Source organism: Solanum verrucosum, unplaced genomic scaffold, assembly GCF_900185275.1.
Source record: "Solanum verrucosum unplaced genomic scaffold, falcon-dt-bn FXZP01000228.1, whole genome shotgun sequence".
Classification (NCBI taxonomy): domain Eukaryota; kingdom Viridiplantae; phylum Streptophyta; class Magnoliopsida; order Solanales; family Solanaceae; genus Solanum; species Solanum verrucosum.
In genome coordinates this window covers 1,629,154-1,648,228 of record NW_026020210.1, presented here as the reverse complement: position 1 = coordinate 1,648,228, position 19,075 = coordinate 1,629,154, and the positions used below count along the sequence as shown (strand labels likewise).

The window sequence follows — 19,075 nt, the reverse complement described above, 5'->3', positions numbered from 1 at the left end:
GGTTAGAGATATATGAGATGGACTAGCTTCGGCTAGCGATTTGGATGCCGATGGGATCTGGTTCCGGCGGTGATACATGGTCCATGTGTGGCCCCCATGGGTTCTGATTTGAGTATTCAACGCGGACTGATTACGTCAACAGATGTGTATCGTAGGACAGACATGCATCACGACTTCATGACATCATTATTGCATTTTGCATCGCATTTGCCTTATCTTTGTCTGTGATGTGTGGATTGTATCGGTTTACCCTTCTTATGTGGAATTTGATCTACTTGCTCTTATTTGTTGATCTGAGGTTGATGAGGATATACTGTTGGTTCTGGCTGTTGAATATGATCTGTTTAGTATAGGTTGGTTGGTTTGCTGCTAGATTGAAGTTTCGGTGGTTCGGTTGGGATTGAAAGGAGTTGTTTGTAGCTGCTAGTTTTGCTTAGTTTAGAGTTACTTGTGAGTACTTGTGATTTTCGGTACTCACCCTTGCTTCTACACAATTGTGTAGGTTGACAGCTCTCTCTCAAATTCGGCTTAGTAGTTTCTTTAGCAGATTGAGCTTCGGGACATACTCAAGAGGTAGCGGTTCATTCCAGACGTGCCCTTGAGTTATTTTTACTTTCAGTTTTGTTCTATTCGAGAACTATACTCTGAGACTTGTATATTTATATTCGAATTCTGTATTTAGAGGTTTGTACATGTGACAACCAAATTCTGGGTAGTGTTGAGTCTTAATTAAAGTCTTCCGCTTATTTATTATCTTTTATTCTCGTATTTCTACTTCTCTATCGTTGTGGTTGGGTTAGGCTGACTAGTCCGGTGGAAAATGGACACGTGCCATCACATCTGAATTTGGGGTGTGACAAAGAAACTGGTTTAAACGACAAAAAGAAGAATATTATGTAGTAAGCCAAAGAGAACATATCATAGATTGCAAATACACCAAAGGAAAGGCTAAAATACCAATATTAAACAAACGAATAATAAATAAAGAAATACAAGATATTAAAGCTAAAAATCCAATTAAATATGTACATTTAGGAGGAACAAAAATACTAATAAAAGCATGTTTTAGAAAAGGAATAGATACACCCATAGAAATATACTTAGCAGATGATAGAATCATACAACTCATAGAAAAAAGTATAATAAGTGTAGTAAAAGGTAACCTTATATACCAAAAATTTAAATTCATAATAAGTGTTAATTACTCAGTAGCAATAAATGATAGAAATATAGATAAATCACTAGTATTATATTAGAAAATGTCAGGGATAAAACTAGCCCCGGGAAGTAAAATATTTACAGTCAGATGTAAAAACTTATATGTTTTAACAACAAAACATAAAATAACAGCAAAAAAATAAAATAAAATAAATAAAAATAGAAAATCCTTTTGAAAGGATAGTTACAGTCATAGATAATAATGATTATAGTTATAATGAAATTGATATAGAAGAAGATTTGGAAATAGTAAAAGAAAGACTAAGTACATAAAAAAGAATAAATAATGAGATACCCCAAATATCATGAAAAATGAGTACCTCAAGAAGAATAGATAAAACCCCACAAAAATCAATGGAGAAGAAATAAAACCACATCATTACTACATAACGGAAATAATGGAACAACGAAAATATTTAATATTAATAAATACTGGACTAGAAGAAAACTATATTACAAGAGAATTAGTGACGGAAGATGAAATAATAACTACTAAACAATTATGCCCCGAACTACCAAAAGCATTAATGTATACCGAAGAAACTACAGAAAAGGAAATAATCATTGGAGGCGTACCAATAGTAATAAAATTTAAAATATATCAAGGAGATGAAAATATCACTTTAGGAATAAAATGGCTAGAACAAGTAAAACCATATAATCTAGAAGACAAACAGTTAATAGTAAATTATGAAAATAGAAGAGTAATAATAAAAAGGACTTTAGTATGATAAAAATATGAAAATATATATACTTGCAAAGGTAATAATAGAGGGATATTACGATAGATATTATACAGCAATGATAGATACGGGAGCAGAAGCTAATATATGTAAATACAATTGTTTATCAGAAGATAAGTGGAAAAAATTAAAAACACCAATAGTAGTAACAGGATTTAATAATGAAGGAAACATGATCACATATAAGGCAAAAATATAAAAATACAAATATGGGATAAGATATTAACTATAGAAGAAATATATAACTTTGAATTAACTACAAAAGATATGCTATTAGGAATTCCATTTTTAGAAAAATTATACCCACATATAATAACAAAAACACACTGGTGGTTCACAACACCATGTAAACAAAAAATAGGAGCAAAAAGAGTAAATAACAAAAAGCGAAAACCAACAGAATGGATAAAAGGAAGTGAAAAAATTACACAAAAATTATAAAATATAAAAGAGGAAGACCCCAAGATAGAATTAATTATATTCTCTATAGATAAAGTAAAAATTATCCAAGATAAGTTAGAATTATTATATAATGAAGATCCTTTACAAGGATGGAAAAAACATAAAACAAAAATAAAAATTGAGCTAATTGATAATAATAGTATAATAACCCAAAAATCATTAAAATAATTTTAATGATTTAACAGAATTTAAGATACATATAAGTGAATTACTAGAAAAAGGGTATATACAAAAAAGCAATAGCAAGCATACAAGCCCAACATTTATAGTAAATAAACATAGTGAACAAAAAGGAGGAAAAAATAGAATGGTTATTGATTATAGAAATTTAAATGCAAAAACTAAAACATATAATTACCCGATACCAAATAAAATATTAAAAATAAGACAAAAACAATGATATAATTATTTTAGTAAATTTGACAGCAAATCAAGATTTTACCACTTAAAGTTAGAATAAGAATCTAAAAAACTTACGGCATTTACAGTACCACAAGGATTTTATGAATGAAATGTATTACCATTTGGATATAAAAATGCACCAGGTAGATATCAACACTTTATGGATAAATATTTTAAACAACTAGAAAATTGTGTAGTATATATTGATGATATATTATTATATTCCAAAACCCAAGATGAACACATAAGATTATTAGAAAAATTCATACATATCATAGATTATTCGGGCATAAGCTTAAGTAAAAGAAAGCAGACATAATGAAAAGCCAAATAGAATTCCTAGGAATACAGATAGATAAAAATGGAATAAAAATGCAAACACATATAGTACAAAAAATAATTAACTCAAATGAACAAATAAACACAAAAAAGAAATTACAATCATTCTTAGGACTAGTAAATCAAGTAAAAGAATACATACCAAAATTAGCAGAGAATTTAAAACCATTACAACAAAAATTAAAGAAAGATATAGAATATTAGTTTGATAAAAAAGACCAAATACAAATACAAAAGGTAAAATTATTATGTAAAAACTTACCTAAACTATACTTTTCAGATGAAAACAAAAAATTTACTTATATAATAGAATCAGACGCGAGTGAAAAAAGTTATGGAGGAATATTAAAATACAGGTATGATGGCAATACGATAGAACATCATTGTAGGTATTATTCAGGAACATTTAATAATACAGAAATAAAATGGAAAATAAATAGAAAAGAATTATATTTAGTATATAAGTGTTTATTATCATTTGAACCATATATTGTATATAACAAATTCATTATAAGAACAGATAATACACAAGTAAAATGGTGGCTAACAAGAAAAATACAAGATTCGGTAACAACAAAAGAAATAAAGAGGTTGATATTAAATATATTAAATTTTACATTTACAATTGAAGTAATAAAAACTGATAAGAATGTTATTGCAGATTACCTATCACGACAAAGCTACTCAGACTTAGACTGAGGAAGAAGATACAATTGAAAAGATACTCAAAGCTATTACTACACTTTGTATAAAAGTGGATAGTATGGACAACGAGATATAAAAGCTAAAGACTAATGAAAATAATCTGAAGTCTAAAGCTAGTATAAGTCAGCAGCATGACTATAAAAATGCGGAGCTATGTCGATCGGAAGACAGAAAAAATCCAGAGCTAAAAGGTAACGTTGGGAAACACCTACAAACCCATAACATTTGTTTAAATACAGCTGCAGGTACAAGCCAACGAGTTAGTGAAAAACATAAGAACTCAAACTTAAACCAGTTATTCGAAAAACCATTTATCCCAAGGCCAACACCAAAAAACATATTGACTATAGAACCACAAACTTCTACATACGCAGATAGCCTACACCATGACAAAAGGACATATAACCATATTACGCGAACCTATATAGAAAATATATACAAAATTCAAAAAAAATTAAATCTTAAACCCAGATCTACTACAACCTAAGAACCCAACCAGGATTATTTAACCCAAAAATTACAAGGTTATAATAAACTGATTGCACAACAAAAAACTAACGCCAACTTAGTAAGGACATGTTACAACTATGGACTATTAAATACAGTAGATACATATGACGGAGAGGAACTAAGTGGAATACCGAAACTACATAAAGCATTTATTACATATAAGAGAGTTACTAAGGGAAATTTATTATATGTAAAATTTTATACGGCAACAACAGAGATATTATACGAGGAAATAAAACCTCTGATACAAGTGGTAAAGATAGGAGTAACAAAAGATATGATAATACCGGAAGATATCGAACAGCAACCAGAGATACAAAAAAGCGAGATACCCAGTTTTATGCCAATAAGAGAATAATTGGTATATCAACCATTATACAAGAACTAGCAAATAATCATTTAAACGAAAACGCTATATGGAGCTACTATGCAAGAGATCAGTTAATGGTTAATTCCAATTCAAGGGAGCTAAGGAAAGCAGATATGAATGAAGTCCAAAGATGAATTTTATCATTACTTAAGCCAGAAGAACGACCTACGACACGAGCACTAAAAGTAGGATTTATTTCGACAGAATTATTAACCAGATATTGCAAGCTAATTGGTCACAAATACCCTGACCACATATGTTCGAAATGCAACGGAGAAGATAATATAATTCCAGACGTCCAGCTGGAATAAGAGATAAAGATGGAAGCCTAAAAGATAAGATGAGAAGATGATGAGAAGATAAAGATGAAAAAGAAGACATATGGCAAAAGTGAATAAAAAGTCATGAAAGTGTGTCATAAAGTAGGTGTATTATATATGTAAAAAGTCATAAAGTGTGTCATTGTGTCATAAAGTAGGTAGATGTGTCATAATGTAGATATACTATATTATATTATATATTAGGCACATTATTAAGTAGTAGGTGTACGTGTAGTATTATGGAGGATTGTAAAGTAAGAACTTCCTTTCTATATAAAGGAAGGTATATGTAAATGAAAAGGCAGGCAATGCCTAAGATAATAAAAATCCTCTTTCATAAAAATACTCTCTCAACTAAGATAAATATTTAAAATACTAATGGAAAAATCTGAAATCCAATAAGATATTTCAGATAGCATGGCTAAGCAAGAGGCAAAGGTATATTGTTCAAAAAATATGCAAAACTAATTTAATATATTCCTGAATATCATATATATGATTGAATAAATTTATGTTAGTTATTATGTATTAGAATTATTTAAATCATGATTTCTAGTTTATTAGCACACTAGAAACAAAGAGAAAACTTCTATACTATGCCATCATAATGTTGAAACCAATAGGCAAGGAAAGCCATTTAGGGGAGTAAACAAAGTTGAGACGCTGATAAGAAGGAAGTATCCGCTAAAGTACGATGCTAGTAGTGACAGGAGAACACGATAAAGACAATCTAGTTCATGATGATCTAATATGAATTTAATCAATTATGAATATGATAGGAAGGAATAATTTGAAATAAAAAACCTGCATGATAAAGAACATGACTACATATGTGCATGATGAAATAATAAAAAACTACGAAACTTTAATCTTATATATACTTAAAAATATAGAAATAATTGAATTAAGAAGAATAATATGGGAAAAATATTTAATGATAACAAAACAGAAGATATATTAAACCAAGAATGGTATGAAATAGACCTACATGATTTAGACCTCGAAAGAATAGAATGGTATGATTTAGAAATAAATTCAGATTAAAATGAACTACGAATATTTACGATATTGGACAGGATCTATGGAAAATATAAAACTATTAGAACAACTAATGGAGGAAAATCTATACATGTACCAAAGAACCCAAGATATGTTATATCTAGAATATATCATAAATAATATTAATGAAATACTCAGATTAAAATAATTATCGGAAGAATATTAAAATAAATATTATTACATTTTACCATGAATTCCGCACCCTCAAAAAATAATATTAAAGAAATATCAAGATTAAGATACTTAGCAAAAGAATATTATAATAAAATCTTTAAACTAAATTACTCACCTATCACACTACCTCCTACCACACTACCACTTCCATGAATCCCTCAACTACCAGTTCCTTTTTTTTTTTTTGCTATATATATTGTCACTATCCAAAGTACACCCTAGATGCGACATGACGTATAGGACTCCAAGTGGCCCTACACAAGCCACGTGACATGCATATACACAATATAATGGACAAAAGTAAAGAGTCTCATAAGATGAAAGAGTTTGACATAAAAGTGAAAATCTAACATAGTCTTGACAAGCCATTCTAATATCTCAAAAGAAATGGCCGAAACGTAACCTTACACCACGTACAATGTCCGAAAACTAAAACATAAGAGAATAAAGTAAAGGTGTCATGGTCCTCAGAACATGAGGACTCACCAACTCTTCAACTTCTTAGAACGATCAACTAGCCACGAGCAGGAGGAGAGGAAACGCCTCAACCTACATTATTAAACAATGTAGGCATAAGTATGCATTAGTATGTGGAATGTACTAAGTATGAGGGACATGCATAAAAACGTAATACATGATCGTAAGAGGATATAAGGAAAAACATGACATGCATAACCAAGCTAAAACATAGTAAAACCTTTAAAGAAGAATCATATCTCATGAACATGATCAATGCATCTTAAAATCATAATGAAAGCTTCATAAAACCTTTAAAAGCAACTTAGTTCATTTTGTGGGATATTAGTTTTAACCGACAATAGACCTTGTGAGCTATAATATGAAATCCAATGTAACTCCCACATCGAGAAGGAAAAGTTTACTTGCCAAGGTAGGACTCCATATCATATCATATACTATTTTTGGATCCACTAGTTTGGTCATTTAAGACAAACCTATGGGGACACGTAGTTGGGAACTAGAGGTTTCTTATAGAGACTACCCTATTTGAACCTCTACCTCAAGTTCTATTGGTGCTATAGGGTCCTTTTCTAATTTGGAGCTATAAAACTCCATAGGGTTCATCTTAATAAAATCCCTTACTCTTGAAGCCACGGAATTTGCATTCGGATTCACCGGTGCAACCACTTCCCTATTGACTTATGCCGTCATGGCTTGAGCCAACATTTGGAAAGCCGATCTAAACTCCGCATAAGTAACATTCTCAACTAGAGGATCAACCGGAGCTTGAGGAGGACCTTGGAGAGGAACCTCATGATCCATAGTTTCTTCCTCATTTCTCCTAGCATTTGCTCTTGTATTAGCCATACCCTGAAAACCATAGAACACGAATTAGGAGAAATACCAAATAGAGCCAAACTCTATGGAACGACTTAGAGAATAGAGAAGTGAAGTTTCCTAAACATACAATAGCCTCATATTCATAAATGTGGCGCGCTTCACATTTATGAACAAGACTTTACTAGACGTGGTTTGAGACAATCCTAGAACCATTCTAAACCTTGTGCTCTGATTACCAAGTTTGTCACGACCCAGGGGTACGCCCTAGATGTAACATGGTGTACTTGACCCCGAAGGGGTCTCATACAAGCCCTTAGCATATCATAACATAAGATAATAAAAAAGTGTGGAATTTTTAAAACTTTTTCCATACAATCGAAGTCTTTTATAAAAGCAAGTGGAAGTCTATAACTCTTTGTCTCAAACCATCTAATACAACTTTGAAGAAATCTTTGGACGCAGCCCATACAAAAGTCTAAAACATCAAAGAAAGACATAAAGGTAATGGTGGCATTATCCTCGATGCTATGAGGACTCACCAATTTTTCAACTCTTTTGCTCTTCTAGAAACCTATCCTCAAGAATGGAACTCTAGATCGCCGGACCCTACATTTGATAAGAATGTAGGCAAGAGTATTCGTTAGTCAAAATGTACTAAATATGTTAGCTAGCCTGACATCATAAGAGCATAACACAAGGTTTAACCATCATAAAACATAAGTAATAAGCATAAGAGACAATAACATAATCATAAGCATAATTTCCAATATAGGCATAATATGGGCATAAGTCAACACAAGGCATAATCATAATCATAGTCCATACTTAAATCCTCTTATCATAGGAGAAACTTCATAAGTAAACTTCAAGTTATACTTGTGCAATGCATAGATGAGACCCCAAAATCCCACCTAGGCGAAGTGCCACTTTTAGGTCATCATACCTCTTTATCATATTTCATCTCATCCTTTAGCTTAGTTCTCATAGACAAGGGAATCTCTCATCTTTAGTAAACATAGCAAGGATGGCAACTATATCAACAATACAATCTAAGCATACATCATATAAGAGAAACACTTCATAATTAGCTTCAAGTCATACTTGTGCAATGTATGGATAAGACACCATAATCCTATCCACACTAAGTATCACTTTAGGCTTTCATGCATATTTATCATCTCTTTTATCTCATACTTAGCTCATAATAAAGGACAAGGGGAATCACCTCAAGTCATACATATCATGGAATCATGAAAGACAAAGGGTAATCATCTCTAGTCATACACATCATGGAATCATAAAGACAAGGGTAATCACCTCTAGTCATACATATCATGGAATCATAAAGACAAGGGTAATCACCTTAAGTCATGCATATCATGGAATCATAAATACAAGGGTAATCACCTCTAGTCATACATATCATGGAATCATAAAGACAAGGGTAATCACCTCAAGTCATACATATCATGGAATCATAAAGACAAGGGTAATCACCTCTGGTCATACATATCATGGAATCACAAAGACAAGGGTAATCACCTCTAGTCATACATATCATGGAATAATAAAGACAAGGGTAATTACCTCTAGTCATACATATCATGGAAACATAAAGATAAGGGTAATCACCTCTAGTCATACATTTTAAGGAATCATAGGTATTCGCCTCCATGTTCACTTTAATAAGATATAGGTATTCACCTCCATATCCATTTTAGGGTGTAATGTAGGTATTCGCCTCCACATCACTTAATAAGGATCATAGGTAATCGCCTCCATGTCCATTTTAATAAGATATAGGTATTCGCCTCCTTATCAATTTAAAGGCTAATGGGTATTCACCTCTTGCCTTGTTTTAGAAGTCATATATTAAGGGTAGTCACACACTTCTCATACCATGACATGGGAGATCACCTCATGTTTATTCATATAGGAATAAGGGAATTCACCTCACATTCCTCTTATATAAAGGTCTTTGGGGGAATCACCACAACCTCATCACATTTCATAGTCCTTGGCCTTAGATTCATTTTAGGTAAGATTAGCCTTTCAACCTAGACATTCTATATGAGAGAATCTTTCATATCATATTCATGCATGAGTGTGTATATGAGAATGTCCTTTCAACAACACAACAACATATCATGATCGTAGACATTTTACATGGCTTTCATAAAATATGCATAATATCATATCTTACCCTTTCAAGGGTCAAAGCTCATATCAAATCAACACAACAAGAATACTACATTAGATATGGATTCCATCGTAACTCAAGTGATTCTATCACGTCATACAATTTATCATTCATAAAGTAGATTAGGTAGATAAAGGCCTTCCACCACAATTCTATTCATTAGTCGTCTAGTCTCGTATAGATTTTAATCTCAAGACTTAACTTACATAATTCATCTTATTAGCTTTACTCTCAAGCCCTAGTGATCAACATTCATGAATACAAGCCTTACTCTCAAAGCTTTACCTCTTACAATCATCATACATATCTAGATCACAAGACATTCTAGTCATAAGCTTCATCTTTAAGCAATTCTAGTCTTAATTCATCATAAAGGCTCAATATCATTCATTACTAGTCAAGATACATAGTAAAATATTTAATCCAATTTAATTCATGTTTACATACTTCTATTCTTGAACAATTACTATCATCAGTTCTAGAAGATCATCTATGAATCCTCACTTTCCCCTCACAAGGCACAAACCCACATTCTTCAATTTCATCAATTAAACTAGGGTTAACTACAGGGAAAATGTAATATCATCAATATATCATGATTCAATACTAAATCAATAATAAGCAAGTACTATCCACTCAATTGGAATCATACTCAACTAAACCTACAATTTTGGAAGGAACCATAACTTGAATTTGGGATTTAATCATCACAATTGGGGGAATTCTAGGGGGCTCCATGGATGGATGAATAATCTAACATACCTTGGATATAAACCTTACAAAGCTTGCAACAATGGAGTCTTGTTATTGACCTAGGCTTCAAGCTCTATCTTCTTCAAGTCTTAGAGAGAGAAATATTTGAGAGGAGAGCTTTGGGGTTTGATTTGGGTTTTGGGAAATAATGACTTAATAGGGATTGTTAAAGGGTTAAAATAGCTTATATAGGTGTTTTAACACTAGGAAAAATGACCCCATTCAATAACCACCTACTTTGGGATTTCTTAAAAAAAAAAACTCACTAGGCAGTATGGTGCCAGGCACCACGACAGGGCTTCACCATATGTGGTCAAAACCACTGTCCATGGTCCTGCTTGTGGTCCATGGATAAGTGTCTTGGCCTCAAGGTCTTGGCCTCCACAAGACTAAGGCACATTCACGGGCCTTCCCACAAACCGTGGTCAAGACTATTGGTTGTGAAGTGGATCGTGAGGGTGAGCCACTTTGAGGCAGCACTTAGCGAGCTACTACCTTGCCTTCATGGACCACACCACAAGCCGTAGTCCGCACCATTGTCCGTGGTGGGAGTAGTGGAGTTGGGGCAGTGTGCTCCAAGCATGGGGAAGCCTTGGCCTTTGGCTTGGGCCTTTCCCCTTGGCCTTGGCTCTTTCCCCTTGCCTGGGCTCTTGTTGCCCTCACCCTTAGCCCTAGATGGTCTACTAACTAAGAGGTATAACATATAGATGTGACGCACTTCACATCCACAAACATGGATTCATAGACATCTTAGGACACTTAAAATTTGTGCTCTAATACCAAGTTTGTCACACCCCAAGCCTACATCCTGGATGTGAGCGATACTTAGAAATTTTGTTGGTACCAAGCGAACCCTTGACCTGGCTTCCTACCGTACAAAAGACTAAACAACTTTATGTGAAAACTTTATAAAATATGAATATCAAAACAATTTAGATGTCACGATCCAAGGCTAGCCCCTAGATGCGACACGGCGTACTCCACCCCGAAGGGGTCTCATACAAGCCTCATAACATTCATGAACATAAGAATATAGGAAAACAAGGCGGAATTAAAACCTTTCTTTACAATCGAAGTCATTTTTCATAAAAAGCAAGTGGAAGACTTTCTATACTATGTCTCAAACCATCTACAACACTTTGAATACAACTTAGGGACATAGCCCATACAAAAGTTCTAAACTTAAATAAAAGGCATAAAGGGAACATAGTGGGCTTTGTCCTCAAAACTATGAGGACTCACCAAGTCTTCATCTCCAAGCTCCTTAAAAACCCATCTTTCAAGTATAGAACATCACATCTCCAAACCCTACACTTTGGTAAAAATGTAAAAATATGGATTAGCACAATTAAGTACTAAGTATGATGGCCATGCAAAAATCTTGCTTTAAAACGGACATTTGATTTGAAAATCATGCATTATGCCAATTTGAGAAAATTTCATGAACATGAGTATAAGAGGCATAATATACAAGCATAACTAACATGCAAGTCATTTCTTCATTTTAGAACATAATCAACCACATAAGACATTTCATTACATTAGACTTTCACCTCAAGTTACTCCAAGTCATACCTTGTGCAATGTATGAATAGCATCTCATACCACCATCCACACTAGATACCACATTAAGGCCACCAAAAGTGAACTTACCATTCATCCTTTCTATCTTTACACAATACTCATACATAAGAGACACAAACATTTCATAAGACATGACAAGGAAGTAACTCATAATACAATCCAAGTATAGCATGCATCATTACATTTAGACATTTAAGAGTGAACATTCTTCATTAGCTTCATTAAGAGCACTTTCATTCATTATTCATTAAGACATTAGAGAACTCACTATGACCCTCTCAAAGCCTACTCATGCAATGCATGGATGACATCCCATACTACCACCCACACTTTATAGAACTTCTTAAGAAACCATAGTGCACATCTCACATGATGGTAATAAGCTTTAACTGACATAGATCATTTGAGCTTGAAATTTGGTGTCATAAACCCACATCGTAAATAGTTGGTCTACTTGCCTAAGGTAGAATCAGTAACATTTTAGTTTAGGTGGATCCACTAGCTAATATCCCATGTGGGCACATAGTTAGGGGATAGAAAGATGTTCATTGGAACCTGGCCTAAACATGGGGGGAGTTTCCATCTTACCATATCCACTCGGTGCTTAGCCTCAATTCCTATTGAGTAGTTCATTTCTTTATATTTATCACATATGAGAGGGTGCCATTGTCCTACCAACCCAAAGTACATTGATTTACACATGAAAAGGTGCCATAAGCCTACCGATTCAAGGTACATTAGTTAACACATGAAAGGGTGCCATAAGCCTACCGATTCAAGGTTCATCATTTCACACATGAAAGGGCTACCAACATTAGGTCTACCGATTCAAGGTTTATCAATAACATTCATGGAAGGGTGACATAAGCCTATCGATCCCAAAGTTCATTAACATCATTTATGGAAGGGCTCCATAAGCCTACCGATTCCAAGGTTCATTATTCAAATGCATGGAAGGGTGTCATTAGCCTACCGATCCAAGATTCATTATTACATAAGTCCATTTATGAAAGGAATGTCATAGTCCTATCGATTCATATTCATCAAGTCAAGACACATTCATTATACAAGAAAAGGATGCATAAAGCCTACCAATTCAACATATACTTCATATAGAAGAAAACCCTTCGCAGTCTATCATCAACATTTATGAGTGCATAATTGAGAATGTCATTTCAATCATAGCACATTTACATTTTAAACATGATCATCATATTATCATTGAATTCATAAACATATCATTCGCATCATACTCATACTTTAACCTACATACCTTGCCTTTCAAGGCCATGGATCACATTCACCCACACACCTTAGATTAATACAATTAGGCAAGAGTAATAACATAATTTCAAAATTATGTATCCATATGAACATAAACAATTCACATACTTCATAATCAATCAAATCCCAATCACAAATCACAACTTAGGAATTTGGGGGAAAACATGGGTTCTAGGAAGAAATCATCTTAATTCATCCTTAGATCCACAATTCATTCATAGTTCAATGCAATGAAGCCTTTGGAAAATGTTTTGAATCGAACCCATGCTAAGAATGAAAACTAGGGTTTTTGGGGAACTCTTGGAGACTTGAAATCAACTTTGAAATTGGCTCCATGAAAGAAACTAAGTCAAGGATGAAGACTACCATACCTTCTATGGAAGAACTCCACGAAAATCCCTTGAAAAAGATGAAACCTTGAACTTGAGAGCTTGAATCCTTCACCTCCAATGGAGGTTTCTAGAGAGAGAACTTTTGGAGGGGAGGGGAGGTTTGTATTTTGGGTTTTTGAAATTATGAGTTGAAAATAGAGTTTAATACTTTAAAAACCCTTAAAATACATTAATAAACCAATAATAACCGTCCATTAACTCAACTCAAATTGACATGAATTTACCAAGTTACCCCCACATTGGCCGAACCTTGGACATCAACACAGTGGTCACTCATGAAACCCCACCCACAGACCGTGGGTAGGTCCACGTACCATGATTTCCCTTCGTGGTTCGTGGTTGCAACTCACATTAAGGGGCATTCACCTACGGAGTCCATCCACGGGGAGTGGATGGACCTACGGGAGGTCATAACATTTTTGGGCAGTTTTGGTTTCTTTGGGGTCTTGGGGGTTAGGCTTTTGGGTCCTCCTCAAGGACCCCTAAGGTGGTCCTTGGGGAATCGTACCTTGACGTTCAACCCCTAAACCCCCCCAATCATAGCTCAAGACAACATTCTACCACCTCAAACCTAACATCAACTCAAAGACAAACTCGTTAGGCTCTAGTTTCACTTATTCATTTTGCGGGTCGTTGCATTGGACATAACAAAGTTATCTCAACAACTTTATCTAAAGTCTGAATAATATTAATGATAGTGTTTGAAAACATTGAAAATAAGACTTGATTGACTCGTCTAACTCATGCATGAAGCCTCTAATGAACTAACTATAGGTATCAAGATAAGACCCACAACTACATGACTATTCTACTAGTAATGACTAATAATCAAATAAATTGAACTAACTAACCTAGAGTCCTCTAGAAGTAAGGAGGTCTTACCAAAAGCTGATGGAAAGAGATCCTACTCAAGCACTTATCAGTCAGACATCAACAATAATATAATCATCATAACACTTGTCAAATACAAAAGTCAATAAAGCATGGAATTCATATCGACATGAAGAGCATACTCTTCAATTTTAGGAGGAAACTAAATTAAAAGGTTGAAAATATAGATGAAGAATGTTTATCTCTAAAAAGAAAAATTCCCAGACCTTAGAAAAGTTGTCATTGAGATTCTCTGGTAGAATATTTTAACTTCTGACCAAGATTGGGTGAAAAGAAGGGATTGAAAGCACATTACTATTTCACAACCTTTGCTATGGTAAAAGTTCTTCGCTATGGCAAGGAAAATCTTCGCTATAGTGAACCTCCGCGAGATAGGGACCTTTATGATGGAGAATCTCTGATTTGCTATTGCGAAGCACTAGCGGCAAGCTAGAACCCAACTCCCACTTTTTGATTTGTTTCAAACTCTTAACCCATGGGGACTTGTACAAGGGGACTATGGTCCTAACTACACATAACGATGAGACACGTCGTTACAATTTTGGTCTTTGAGGATGATAAATTAGTCACCGGCAACGCAACAAAGAAACTAAATGAAACCTTCAAAAATTCAAAGTTGATGGATTAGGTTGACATTTTCGACTCATTGATGCTAAAACCACTTGGAATGTATTGTGTAAAGTTGGAAAAGTCGAGTTTAGAGAAAAAATGTGAAGTAGAAGTGCAGAAATTTCTTAAGCAATCATTAAACGAAGCTTCAAGCTTTAATTCTGAATTTCGAGTTATCACAAATAGACTTGTTTCGAGTGGGAGATATCTTAAAAGATTCAGAACATCTTAAGTAGTTCACATCTAACATTTGAATTGATTTGATGAAGACTTAAGATGGATTTGGTTGAAAATTAAAGATTTGAGGTTGAAAATGAACCTAGTTTTAGATTTGATGAAATAGGCTCATTTTGCAGCACATTTTTAATTGTAGCCCTTTTTCATAATTAATTTCCTAGTCCAATTTCAAATAGTCTTTTTGATTTTGTTAAATTAGGTCTTAGGCCTAACTCACATCCCAAAAGCTAGCTCAAAGGGAGGAGGATTGCCCAAGTCTTATAAGGAGTCCACCCATCTCATTAACCACCGATGTGGGACTTTTTGTCATTCTTTAACACCCCACCTCACGCCCAGTGCTTAGCATCTGGTGCATGGGCAATTTTTGATTTTGGGGGCCCCAACATCGGGTGAGACGGGCCCTGCTCTGATACCATGTTAAATTAGGTCTTAAGCCTAACTCACACCCCAAAAGCTAGCTCAAAGGGAGGAGGATTGCCCAAGTCTTATAAAGAGTCCACCCATCTCATTAACCACCGATGTGAGACTTTTTGTCATTCTTTAACAGATTTATTGTTAGAGTTAAGTTTTGCATGTGTTTTCTTTTTCCGAGCTAACAGAAGAAATGAAAAGAGAAAGAAAAAAACGTAAATAATAAATATATTTAATACAAATTACTATAAAAAATTATGTTGAAATTACTTTTCTTGCCACTTCAATTCTTAGGGTGATACTTTATTTCTTTTTAAAAATATTTAGAAGAGTACTAAAACATGAATAGAAAGATTTGACCCTAAAACTTCAATTAAAAATTGAAATGTTTATTATTTTTTCTTAAAATTTCTGTAATAATCAAAATAAATAGTTATTATATATATTTCAAACAGAAATATCATATAATACCATAGGTAACAAGTATTCAAACAAGCTGTAAAAGCTCAGCAGATCCAGCAATAACATAAAATAAAATATACAAAAGAACCCCATTTGTTCACTTATTTTTTTTCATAATAATCATTATGCTTTTGTTTTTGACAAACAATAATTGGGGTAAATACTAAAGAGTAAGTAAATTCAAGGGCATTTAGGCCCTCCCTTAGAGTTCTTCTTGTCCCTATAGCAAGGACACTCATCTTTATGCCCATAAGTTCCAGAAGGAACGCAATGACACTCCTCACAACATATTCCGCAGTACTTCAAGCATCTGTCTTGTCGTCCTGCCTTTGAACACCTAACGTTGCACTTTGAATCACAAAAATCTTCTTGCAAAAAACATAACTCCATCTCATTAATTATAACAATATAATAAAATATGATTAATAGATGATCAAGAAAGTGTCACATATATTACCTGAGCCAGCTATAGTGGCTGGAATGAAGAAAGAAGTAAGAACTAGCGTCACCAAAAGCAGAGTTGCACAACTTAGCTTCATCATTCAAAGAAGAAATATATTTCAAAGAAGAATTATCTTTCAAGTGAATAAATTTCAAGTCTGGATATACTACATATTTATAGGGTGGGGGGGAGGTTGGTTATTAGGGGAGTGTTTGATAGGAAGAAAAATTGATTCATTCAATTGTTAGGAATGAATCAAATATTGAACAATTATATTTTTTTCTTAAATTGAACACATTATATTTTTTCTTAAATTGAACACATTATACTTTTTCTTAAATTGAACACATTATATTTTTTCTTAAATTGAACACATTATATCTTTTCTTAATATTAAACACATTATATTTTTTCTTAAATTGACCACATTATTTTTTTTCTTAAATTGAACATATTGTATTTTTTCTTAATATTAAACAGATTACTATATTTTTTCTTAATATTAAACACATTATATTTTTTCTTAAATTGAACACATTATATTTTTTCTTAAGATTAAACACGTTATAGTTTTCTTAAATTGAACACGTTATATTTTATTTTATTTTTGCTTAAATTGAACACGATATATTTTTTCTTAAATCAAAAAATTATTTTTTTAAAAAAAATTAAACACATTATATTTTTTTCTTCAAATTGAACACGTTATATTTTTTCTTAAATTGAACACATTATATATTTTTTCTTAAACTTAAACACATTATATTTTGGGCAAAAATAATAAGTTTACAAAATAAGCACCTTAATAACCACTATATAACAATAGTTTTAATTTTTCACCAGCATATCAATAGTTTTCTTTCAAAAATAGAAAAGAATATTAATAAAATTAAGAAAAAACGGAATAGTTGAAATAAAATAAAAAACGGAAAAGTAGAAAAAAAGGAATAAGAGAGACGTGAGTACCCACGTTTTTTCTCTCATTCTTTTTTATTTTTTTCCAATTTTATTTTATTTACCTTCCACATTTAACTGAAAAATTGTTACACATTCTCTCGGAGGTATTTTAACCAAATAAAATTTTCTACCTCCTCGAAAGTTTATTCAATTATGGATATGAACAGTGTTCCAATTCTAATTCAACACAACGGATGATGAGATGCAACATGTATGTGTAAATACAGCGGAATTGGAGATTGATTTATGTATTGGATTTAAAAATATTTGGTATTTTTTTCATGATTGCTATTTCGTGTTCGTACTGTATTTCATGTCATATACAATGTTAAACAAGTTCTCATGGTCTACATCTTATCCTTATTCAATTATTATTATTATTTTTTATAAGTGTTGGTATATGTATATACTTTTTAGTTTGTTGGTACATAGACTATGATGATGTATAAAGTGTGGTAACTACAATCTGTATAAAAATCTGGTTGTTATTTTTGTCACGATTCGAGCCTATATACTGGACATGACCGGCACTCGAGAACCATTGTTGGTCCCCAAGCGAACCCTCATCCTGGCTGGCTACATGCAGAAGACTAACTCAAACATACAAGCTTAAAACTGAAATAAATTCAATAAATTCGAATGCTCAACCTTTTTAAAAGTCTGTACAATACTCAAAATAAAAGAAAATATAGAAACTCTTCAACTCTGTCTATCTATGAAGCCTCTCCTATTACAGAAGGATATCGGGACAAGACCCACGACATCTCAAAACTAATAATTGTAAGATAAAGGTAAAGTCCTCTAGAATATAAGAAGGCTCACCAAAGCTGATTGGAATATAACATGACCTCAACGAAACGTCTGTTGATGAACTTGAATACTTGTATCTGCATCATGAAACGATGCACGACAAATGGCTCAGTACATGGAATGTACGAGCATGAAAGGGGAATTCTAAAGCATAAAAATATGCTTGAACTGGTGGAAAAGAAACATACTTACCTCTTCTCAACTCACTCAACTCAATATAACTCAAAGAAACATACTCAAGGAAACATAGTTCAACTCAATTCAGAGAAAATAGGGTTGAACTCAATGATAAGATATTCAACTCAATGAAATAAGGCTCAACTCAATAATAAGGTATAAGGCTCAACTCAATAATAAGATACTCAACTCTGGATACTCAACTCAATATAAAGCAACAATAAAAGATGCAATATATGGAAAGCTTTTAAAACAGTAGACAGCA

The 19,075-nt window shown here is 33.0% G+C and overlaps 1 protein-coding gene across 2 annotated transcripts; it reads right to left on the bottom strand.

Annotated features, from left to right (window-relative positions):
• Positions 1-16,376: 16,376 nt before the first annotated feature.
• Positions 16,377-16,966, bottom strand: LOC125830454 (peamaclein). Of its 2 annotated transcripts, none has more exons than XM_049509652.1 (2): positions 16,882-16,966; positions 16,377-16,789 (listed from the first exon to the last, which is right to left on the bottom strand). In XM_049509652.1, exons 1-2 carry the CDS (start codon positions 16,964-16,966, stop codon positions 16,605-16,607), a joined length of 270 nt encoding a protein of 89 aa, XP_049365609.1. In that variant the 3' UTR covers positions 16,377-16,604. The 2 variants fall into 2 exon arrangements, with proteins under 2 accessions (XP_049365609.1, XP_049365610.1); XM_049509653.1 differs by having other exon boundaries at positions 16,873-16,963.
• Between the last annotated feature and the right edge of the window lie 2,109 nt (positions 16,967-19,075).

Excerpts from the sequence above, each read along its gene's own strand:
- LOC125830454 (XM_049509653.1), bottom strand. The coding sequence starts at position 16,963 with ATGAAGCTAAGTTGTGCAACTCTGCTTTTGGTGACGCTAGTTCTTACT. Across the intron at positions 16,790-16,872 it reads AGCTGGCTCAGGTAATATAT|ATTTTTGTGATTCAAAGTGC; the intron begins GTGACACTTTCT and ends TTTTGCAAGAAG.